At 41.0% G+C, this 10,915-nt stretch overlaps 1 protein-coding gene across 1 annotated transcript; it reads left to right on the top strand.

Annotated features, from left to right (window-relative positions):
- Positions 1-279: 279 nt before the first annotated feature.
- On the top strand, positions 280-8,549 carry LOC118564983 (rabphilin-3A-like). Its single transcript, XM_036144493.1, has 11 exons — positions 280-460; positions 1,068-1,235; positions 4,384-4,463; positions 4,602-4,676; positions 5,759-5,868; positions 5,956-6,082; positions 6,200-6,256; positions 6,384-6,538; positions 6,642-6,723; positions 6,817-6,913; positions 8,134-8,549. The coding sequence occupies exons 1-11, from the start codon at positions 337-339 to the stop codon at positions 8,262-8,264; spliced, it is 1,206 nt and encodes a 401-aa protein (XP_036000386.1). The 5' UTR covers positions 280-336; the 3' UTR covers positions 8,265-8,549.
- Positions 8,550-10,915: the final 2,366 nt, after the last annotated feature.

Below are 10,915 nucleotides of genomic sequence, written 5' to 3'. Positions count from 1 at the left end.
CTTCAATTAGCCAGTCAGGAGTTACATGCTGGGATATGGAACGAGCCTCCATGTGGTGCTGACCTGACGGGTTAAACGGCTTAATTTCAGTCTCAGTAGGAGTTACCTGGGTAGTGTGATCTACCCTTAAAAAATCAGGCTGGCTCTTGCAGGCTGCACGCCCCCGATTGCCGCAGCGTGTGTACGTCAACCCCTTTGCAACAAAAAAACCCTGCAGCATGAGGTGGGGTGATTGAGCATTTTGGGAGTCTCTGTTTCACATTTCATGCTCCTTTAGGTGCACAGACACAGGGCCGTGGTGGTTACCCACCCGTGGCCCCTAAACCAGCTAACCGTATGGCCGCAGGAGGGGCTGGCCCTGAAGCGGCAGCTCAGGGCAGTCCAGTGGGGATGAAGAAGATGGTGCCTGTGCACAGCTCCAGGGCACAACCTGCAGCTTCGGCCGCCATGTCCCAGCAGGGTGAGAAACAGCGCAGTTCTCTATAAAGTGTCTTGCAAAAGTATCATACCAGTTAAACCTTTTCTTTTTTTTTCGACATTTGCACATAACCACAAATGTTGATGTTTTATATTGGATTTTATGTGTTAGATACATAGATGGTCAGATAGATAGACAGACATGGCACAAGCTACCAGGACAAGGTCATCTACCTAAGCTGGCAGGACATGCACAGAGACCATTAACAATGGATTACAATGGTTACAATGGATTAGAGGACACAGCAAACACATAGAAGAAAATATTCTGGACACACAAGATCAAAATTAAACTTGGCCCAAAAAGCATTTTGGGCCATGGACAAACTACCCACCATCTCCAGGGTAAAGCCTGGCAGTGGCAGAATCATGCCGCATGGATTTTTTTTCTACAGCAGGGAGTGGAAAGCTGGTAGGAGCTGATGAGAAGATTGGAGCTAAATTTATGTCAGTTCTGATGTTTGGGGTCATAACCTGACAAAATATATGTTTTTATTTTTATATATATACATATTTTGCAAGGTACTGTTGAAAGTGCCAAGCACTAACCTGCTTCAGCTGTGGAGTCATTTCATTTAATTTACTTGTAGGTCCTGTGGCAGGAGATGCCGGGGCTTATGCTTCAGAGCAGAGAGCTCCTCCCACTGTAAGAGAGGACAGGAGGCAGGCCGCTGCCTACAGCGCTCCCCCGCCCCGACAGCAGCCTCCCCCGGCTGATGAGGAGGAGGACGCCAATGACTATGACTCCGATGAAGCCAGTGAGTGCACCATCTGCTCCTCGTTTCATACGGCAAGGTGGCAGATGTGTCTAGTTTAGTTTCATTTTCTGCACAGATGACATTTGAGCTATGCTACAGGTGAATAAAAGATATATATATATATATTTGTTCTAACATCTGTCCTCTGAGCAAAAAGGTATCGGATGCTGATGTCCTTAATCTGAATTCACCTCCGTGATCTTTACTGTGAACTTCTGTCTTTTAATAATACATCTATTTTTCCTCCTAGTAAAAAATAAATAAATAAGCAAATTATAACATAAGATACAGTCACAGAATCAGAGAATTTAGGCCAAGGAAAATAATAACACAGCTAAATCACCAGCGATTCTTAAATTATTCATAATTTTCCATAAAGTCTATTTTAATGAAAGAAAATGGTGCTAAGCCATCTATGGGTTTAGCCTGAGGCCATGAAAAGACTCTGTTCTGTCTCAGGGGGGGTTGTGTTTAAATTTATTTTTATTTAGGTCCAGGTCTTTAGAGCAGTGCAAATAATTTTGGATTCAGCAGGCCTATCAGGTTATAAATTCCCCGGAGTTGGATCCCTTCCCTGGAGTAACGAGGGGACATGGCAGAAATAGCAATACTTTTATGGACCTAATCACTGAGGAGATGGGATGGTTTGAATAGTTAGGTCCTGGGGTTATGACTGCTTTCTGCAGCCCTCGTAAATGCATGTCCATGTTAATAAGCCTAATAAATGTAAAATTCATGATTTTCAGTAACAAAAGATAACTTAGGCTGGTATTACCTATAATATAATGTATATGTTAATTAGTGTTGCTCAGTGTGTTTTCTTTTTTAATAGTATTTTGACAAATAGATTACTAAATTATGAGCTGATGGTGCTTTGCATGTTTGATTCCTTCCCTGAATCTTCAGTGAGTAACTCGCTTGGTTCCAGCAATACCGGCTGGGTCGCTATGTGTCCAAAAGAAAACGGCATAATCACTACTGTAAAGAACATGGAGGATTTTTTATCATTTTTTTACTAAAATGTAATATAGGCCATAAATATGCTTTAAACAGTTTGATCACTGTTGAATAAAAGCACATTTGGAAAACCTAATTCTAGTGTGAAGGCAAACATCAACCTACTAAAATGGCTTTTTGGCCATCCTAAAATGTCTAATATTTAGCTATGAATGTGGGAGATTTCTGCACCTCCAGCACGAGTTTCAGCACTGCTGAGGTGGAAACATCATCAGGAATTCCTGAACCCATATAGATTACTACTGAATGTGAGTGCAACAATTTTAATTTCCACATTGCGTTCAAAAGAAACAACCCACGCAAAATCCAAAACCGGTGTTTTTTTGCTGATCAGGCTGAGCTGGTCACACCAATTCTCTTCCGCTTCAAATGGTTTTATGAGTCACATTATGCCAATTGTAGAATTTGATTAGAAGCTTTATAAACCAATGTTAACACATTTGCTTCCTCTTACCTCATCAGTAAATATGATGCCAGGAGTCTCGTTGGCAGAAGGACAAGTACATTTTTGCAATTCAGCTGCCTCCTAAAAGAACTCAGCTTCCTTCGGTATCTCACCAACCTTCCTAAATGGGCGATCTGGAGCCGTGAGCACATTCTTTCCAGCCAGGAGTTCTGTTTCTCATGAAGCTCTCACTTTAAAAGCTACACTGCGAGTCAAAAGTCTGGACTCACCTCCTTATTCAATGGTTTGTCTTTATTTATATCACTACCTCTGGGAACTCCTCCAAGACAGTTTGAAAACCATTTCAGGTGACTAACCTCATGAAGTTCATCTGGAGAAGGCCAAGAGGGACCAAAGCAGTGAGAGGATTTAGAAAAAGCTAAAAATATACATAATTCTATATACTTTTGAGTCATAGTTTTGATGTCTTTACTATGTATCTGCAATGATGAAAGACATTAAAAAAATAAGGAAAAGAATGAGAGAGGTGAGTCCAAACTTTTGACTGGTAGTGTATGAGGAAGAGGCCTGAACATGGTGCAGGGTTTTCTTTCTTTTCTTTTAAGAAGGGTGGATTACATTCTATTAGTATTACTACGAATTAATATAAATTAGGTTTGATGAGGTTGTGGCCTTGACGTGAGGGCCAGAGAGGCCACTGTTTCTAATATTTCCCATAAAATACATACATTATATTGCCACCAAGGTAGTTGACCATCACAATCTATCCACATACATTTTGAGCAACAATTGAATGACTTACTTTCCCGTACGCATAGTAGCCAGCGCAGTTTGCTGTTGATTGCATTTCAAAAGGCTTCTTCTGTAAACCTGTAGTCACCAACCATGTTCTGTCCATTTGAATTAGGGTGGCATATCATTTTCTGATTTTTGCCTACCCAAAGATTAGAAAGGATAACCTTTAAAGACTATATCTGTGGGTCATGATAGTAGCAGCAGGCCTAATAATGGGATCATTTAATGCAAGAGAGAATTTGTGTTTTTGTCCACAATATACTAAATGAAGACCCAAATTATTGTACCGTGCATTCTGTGCATTCTTCTAATAAAAAGTGTTTTTCAGCAACTAACTAAACATTTGCCGTACCCACCATATAGTGTGTCTGCACTGTGAATTAAAGCATTTCTGCACACCAATATTTACCAAAAATCAACATAAGTCTTATAGCGCTGCTACCAGATGACACGGTGATTCCCTCCTCCATCTTCTGGCTCGGCCGAGGAATAAAACTCCTCTGAATAAAATCTGTGTGGGCAGCATCTGCATATCTTTTACACACACACACACACACACACACACACACACACACACACACACACACACACACACACACACACACACACATACATACATACATACATACACACATATATATATATATATATATATATATATATATATATATATATATATATATATATATATATATATAAGATAAAAGTGTATGTTCCTAAAGGGATTGATTTAACCCTATGAATAATTATTACTTATTAACTGAAGGTTGAGACATGTTTTTGTTTTTTTGGCTTATTTTCCCTTTTAATTCTCAAGATGAAACTTGTTTAATTACATGAGAATGTCTATATTATCACTTTTAATTACCCGTGCGCAGACTTGCCTTTCCCCTCTAGTTTAACGCTATGACTGGTCTGGGTCTCTTTCAGCAACTCTGGGCTCTCTTGAGTTTGGCCTCCTCTACGATCAGGGAAGCAACAGCCTCCACTGTAGCATCCTCAAAGCAAAGGTAATGTTAGCCTCGTTTTCACTCACAAAGGGACAATTTCAGTCAAGTGGTTTATGCTGAAAAGCTCCTGAATGGCACTTTAGCTAAATTGCTCTCTACTCCTTGTGATCTGATGAGCAAAATGTGTTGTTTCTCTAGGGACTTAAGCCCATGGACTCTAATGGGCTTGCAGATCCGTATGTGAAGCTTCATCTGCTGCCCGGAGCCAGTAAGGTAAAAGCCACAACACAGGGCTTTTATAGCCAGTGTTCCCAGAACTAAAGTCTAAAATTTGATTTAACTATCCTCTCCATTTATTTCCATCTGTCCATCCATCCAATTCATCTTTGCAACCATCCATCCATCCATCCATCCATCCATCCATCCATCCATCCAATTCATCTTTAAATCCATCCATCCATCCATCCATCCATCCATCCATCCATCCATCCATCCATCCATCCATCCATCCATCCAATTCATCTTTGCATCCATCCATCCATCCATCCATCCACCCACCCATCCATCCATCCATCCATCCATCCAATTCATCTTTCAATCCATCCATCCATCCATCCATCCATCCATCCATCCATCCATCCATCCATCCATCCATCCATCCATCCAATTAATCTTTGCATCCATCCATCCATCCATCCATCCATCCATCCATCCATCCATCCATCCATCCATCCATCCAATTCATCTTTGCATCCATCCATCCATCCATCCATCCATCCATCCATCCATCCATCCATCCATCCATCCAATTCATCTTTGCATCCATCCATCCATCCATCCATCCATCCATCCATCCATCCATCCATCCATCCATCCATCCATCCATCCAATTCATCTTTGCATCCATCCATCCATCCATCCATCCATCCATCCATCCATCCATCCATCCATCCATCCATCCGTCCATCCGTCCATCCATGTGTTTTTAAGAGACTCATATCCAAAGCACAATCTGTGTAAAAATGTGCCTCATTTTTACTTTGAAATTTAACAGAAATAGTCCTAATTTGAGTAGAAAATTATGGCATTTTTAACAGAAAATATGTCAGAATACTGCATTTTTTAAAACGTGTAGAACTTTAATATCTCACCATAAAGAAATATATTAAACAAGGGAGGGCTTTAGACCTTTTTTCCTTTCATGGCAACCATCTGTGATAGCTCAAGCCTGACACCTTGTGTTGGTTGAATATAACAAAAACCAAACTTGTCATTTAAACGATCGTTCTAAGACGGTATGGATTTTTTTTCCCCCCACCCCACACCCCCTCCACAATCCACCTGACATCCATCAGTCGAACAAGCTGCGTACAAAGACCCTGAGAAACACCCGCAACCCCGTGTGGAACGAAACGCTCACCTATCACGGCCTGACAGACGAGGACATGCAACGTAAAACCCTCAGGTGAGCCATGGAGGTCACACCGACCCTCGCAGACAACTCGCGCTGTGACCTCCTGCGTTGATCTGCGTGGCGTTCCCTTTTTCACAGGCTCTCCGTCTGCGACGAGGACAAGTTTGGGCACAATGAGTTTATCGGCGAAACCCGGGTAGCGCTGAAGAAGCTGAAGATGAATCAGAAGAAGACCTTCAACGTCTGCCTGGAGAGGGTTGTGCCTGTCAGTAAGGCAGTTTCGAAGAAAATTAAAATAAATAAATAAACGTTAAGCAAAGGTTTTGTTCTGCTCGCTTGGATCGTTCATGGAGACCCGTTTTGATCTTGTTCCCCAACACAGACGAAGAGAACTGCGACGGCCGGAGGAGCTAGAGGCATCGCGCTCTATGAAGATGAGGCAATGATCGTTTCAAAGCATGTCTGAACATGATAGATTCCTGCAGAAGTTCATTCAGATGTTAATGATCGGTTCTGCTCAACTGTGCTTCCCCCCCCCCCCCCCCCCCCCTCCTGCTGCGCCTCAGCCGGGGAAGGAGGGCGCGGAGACCGAGGAGCGCGGCCGCATCCTGATGTCCCTCATGTACAGCACCCAGCTGAATCGCCTCATCGTGGGAGTCGTGCGCTGCGTTCACTTGGCCGCCATGGATGCTAATGGCTACTCTGACCCGTATGTCAAAATGTAGGTTGAGCCGGCGGAGGAGAAAAAACAACATCATTTTGCACTGTAATTAGGTGGCTCCAGTAAAGGCATAAATTACATTGTGCACATGTGCAATTTGCAGATGCCTGAAACCTGACATGGGGAAGAAGGGCAAGTGCAAAACACAAATCAAGAAGAGGACTTTAAACCCAGAGTTTAATGAGGTGAGAAAGAAAGGAAATGAAATGATCTGAGCGGTATTCTTTTTGTGACGCGATTAAACGCTGAACCGCCTTAACGTCTCCATCACGTTTCAGGAATTTAGCTTCGACATCAAACACAGTGAGCTGGCCAAGAAGACGTTAGACATCTCTGTGTGGGATTATGACATCGGGAAGTCCAACGATTACATAGGTGAATATCTGATCTACCTTAAAGTACTCATGAGTATTCATGCCTCCTCAACTTTCTCCCTTTTTTTGTTTCTTGCCACAACCACCAGCCTCCAGGTGTTTAAACCATACCATTGTGATCCTAGCTTTATGTTTAGGCCTGTGCTGCTGGAAGGTGAACATCCACCCCAGTCCCAGTCTTTTGCAGCCTTTAACAAGTTTTCTTTAAAGATGTCCTGCATTTGGCTCCATATACCTACCCATCAACTTTAACCAGGTCTGCTGAACAAAAGCATCGCCACATCTTCATGCTGCCACCACCTCTAGTGGTATAGTACTCAGGATAGTGCGCACCACCAAACGCTAATTATTAGTTTGACCTGACTACAGGACCTTCTTCCACATGCTTGTTTTGTCTGCTACATGCTTTGGGGCAAAACTTCAACTGGATTACCTGCGGCTTTCTTTCGGGAAGGACTTTCTTCTTGCCACTTTGCTATAAAGGCCAAACTGGTAGAGTGACTAAGTATTGTTGTGCCAAGAGATTATTCCACCTGAGCTGTGGCTCTCTGCAGCTCCTCCGTTAACATGAGCCTCTTTGCTACATCTCGGATTCATGCTCTCATTTCTCGTTTTGGTAGGTTAGCGGTTATGGCAACCCTCTTCCATTTTGGGATGATGAATCGAACACAGCGCCACAGCTCTGGTTTTTGTTGTGTAACCCCGCTTTAAATTTCTCACCAACTTTCTCCGTGACCTGTCTGCTGTGTTCGACGGTCTTCACGATGCTGTTTGTTCTCCGATGATTTCGTAGAACAGCTGGATGGGTGCTATGGTTAAACCACAACCAGTTTGACTCTGTTCGGTAATTAGGGGATTTTATCAAGGCAGTCGGTTGACCTGGATTTTATTTTAGAGGATCAGCTTTTAAAAAAGGATCTTCAAACAAAATGCACCTTATTTTTTAGACGTTCGTTTTGTAAAATATGTTGACAACGATGTGTCGTTTTCCTTGAACTTAACGGGTATGCAGTGCTTTGTATTGGTCTGTCACATAAAATCCCAATAACATGCATGGAAGTTTGAGGTTGTGATGTAGGAAAATGTAAAAACAGGAAAAAAAAAGATGGGGTTAGGGTATGAATATTTTTTACTTTTGCACTATATATCACTGCTGCTGTAATGAGATGAGAGCTGGAATTCCTCACCCTGCCTTTCACATGAACCTGTCCTCTCTGACAGGAGGCTGTCAGCTGGGCATCACCGCCAAAGGGGAGAGGCTGAAGCACTGGTATGAGTGCCTGAAGAACAAGGACAAGAGGATCGAGCACTGGCACACCTTAGTGAACGAGAATCACGTCGCCAGCGATTAACCGTGCAGCATGAGCTCACACCTAATCAGATTGCATTCATGTCTTGTTGCACTTTTACAAATGAAGATTTTTTTTTTGTTTGTTTGTTTCCCCCTTTGATTTTATCATACCTGAACACGCAGGCACTGTTACTTCCTTGCTCCGAATTTAGCACACAACTCCCTTATTTTCATAGTAGCCGTTTCTCTACCGATACCGGATTTGCCTCTGACACAAACCGCATTATGTCAATGAATTTGAAACGTAAGTAACACAAGGCAAACAAACTGTCATCAAAAAAAAAAAGCTGAGTCAAAAGGCCTTCAGATCTGTCAGAAACGCTTTGTGGCGACACATTTATCACGGAAGGGTGTGAAGCTTGAATTGCACCGGGACAGGTCAGCAAAAGCAATATGTTATGGCATCAGAACCAACATCCAAGCTCACGAACTGAGATTCATTACATAAATGCCGTGTGAAACATATAGAGCTCTATAAGCATGCCAGGCCACAGCAGCACCTTAAAAGAAATCAGCTGTATGAACATTATGTATATTTCCACAAAGAAATGTTTACATATGACACATTGCTCAGGTTAGGATAGACATCTGATTCAGATGATTCATATGTGAGTGAGCCATGAGCTAAAAAACAAACAAAAAAAAAAAAACACAGCTAATAAATCTGTAATCAGTTGCTGTTCATTTGTGGTTTAAGAAAATATTATGGGACAAAAATATCGTTTGACAGGAGTCTTTTCTGTAGTGTTGTTCCAGATGTGTTAGCTTGTTTAAGTTTATAGGGCGAAACAACTATGTGTTAAAGGAAAATGGTAAAGCGAACCAAGATTCTGATCTTTCGTTTGATTTCTTTGGTGGGGGGAGAAGAGAAACATAATCACGTCTTGCTACCTCTGCTCGTTCAAAGCTCGCGGTTCACTCTCTGACACCTCAGAGGGTTTTTTTACTGCACTGTTTACAATGAACACACACAGACGAGTTTCCTACCCGTTTACATAAGGAGAGAAAAGACGGAGCAAGTCATTTCAAAAGTATGTGCAGCTTTTACCTGCATGCACTGTGCTTGTGACTTTCATGTGCCTGGGGCAGTCTTGGCCCGCTTTTACCCCGAACACCTCCCACTTCCACACCCCGATTATCCAAGGCTTCAATGAGTGTTTGTTCACTAATTAGAGCAAACTGACGAAAGCACACCTTAAACAGTGGAATGACTTTTATTTATAGGACAAATTGTCTGCAAGTTTTTCCAGTGTCAAAACAAAGACAAAAAAAATCCTATGCATGATGAAATATATATATATATATATATATATATATATATATATATATATATATATATATATATATATATATATATATATATATATATATATATATTACTTTGTTAAGATGCTATTGTACCTTCATTAATGTTTACACTTTTCACCATAACATTCCTACTGACACAGAGGCCATACTCTGCATGACTATGATAACGACGGTTTAATCTGGATTAACTGGTTTGCTAGTATACACAGGATTAACAAAAAGTCAACTGAGCATATCGACAAAAGAAGTCTATGAGTAGCAGATCACTTTTTGATGTTCGACGGAGAGATCCTATCCCTGCACATCCAGAGCTTACCGGTGTCTTGTTTTCTGAGTAAAGGCCAACGCCCAGACGTGGCAGTGACCTCTAGTCCTACACTGTGCGACATCTACAACTGTGATCACAATGAGATGATCATGAATTGCTTGTAAAAACAACCAAAAAAAAAAAAAAAGAAAAAGCAGGCTTCTGTCTGAGCTAATGTTATAGCCACCTTCTACTTGATTCTGCCAGTTCTGTGGAATGTTCCTTATTCTCTGTATTTGTACATAGATAGTGCATGAAGGTGAAATCTGTATGTTTGCTAATAACTTTGCATGTAAAGGTTTTGCAGAAAGTTTACACAGACCAATAAAATCTGATGAAAACTGACATGTCTTAAATTCCTCCTATTTTTCCGATGTGGCGAGATTTTAGAATTTCACTGTGAGCATTGAGGAAGAAATCAGAGAACAATGTTTAAAAAAAATGCTGCTCAATAAGACATAAATACATCAGGTAAGACTGAGCACTAAGGAAAGGTATAAGAATAAGAACGGTTTTTTCTCCCAAGTCTGGATAAGAGTGGAAAATATTTGTATTTCCCAACTTAGTTCTCTGTCCTTCCCTAAGCCTTTGTGTCTTTCCCTCCTTCTTTGTGTCCTACATTTATCGTTCCTTCCTCATATATAAAATTTTTACATAACTGTAATAACCTGCAAACTCAGGAATGTCTAGAATTATGTAATTTTTACTAAAAAGAAAACAATATGTGAAAATGCCTTTTGTATCGATGCCCTGTAAAAACTTATGGAATAAAATTAAGCCAATTTGGAATGCTTTGCTAATCCAAAGAGGAGTGAGCCAGCCCTGGGTTGATTCAAGACCATAGGGTTGTGTTAAAGAGAATACCCAGACCCTGGATTACTAAACAAGAAATATTAGGGTCAAGAAAGCAAATTTTGATTTCTAGTTTATTTCTGCAATTAATAAAAAAAAACATTTATTTATTTAATTTTTATTTTATTTATTTTCACAGATCAAAATAGAAACTCAGAATACATCAATAGATTAAAAAATAAAAA

This window comes from Fundulus heteroclitus, chromosome 12 (assembly GCF_011125445.2).
Source record: "Fundulus heteroclitus isolate FHET01 chromosome 12, MU-UCD_Fhet_4.1, whole genome shotgun sequence".
Lineage (NCBI taxonomy): Eukaryota > Metazoa > Chordata > Actinopteri > Cyprinodontiformes > Fundulidae > Fundulus > Fundulus heteroclitus.
This window is presented reverse-complemented; position numbering and strand designations above follow the sequence as displayed.

Excerpts from the sequence above, each read along its gene's own strand:
- LOC118564983 (XM_036144493.1), top strand. The coding sequence starts at position 337 with ATGGCCGCAGGAGGGGCTGGCCCTGAAGCGGCAGCTCAGGGCAGTCCA. Across the intron at positions 461-1,067 it reads GGCCGCCATGTCCCAGCAGG|GTCCTGTGGCAGGAGATGCC; the intron begins GTGAGAAACAGC and ends ATTTACTTGTAG. Across the intron at positions 6,083-6,199 it reads GCCTGGAGAGGGTTGTGCCT|ACGAAGAGAACTGCGACGGC; the intron begins GTCAGTAAGGCA and ends TCCCCAACACAG.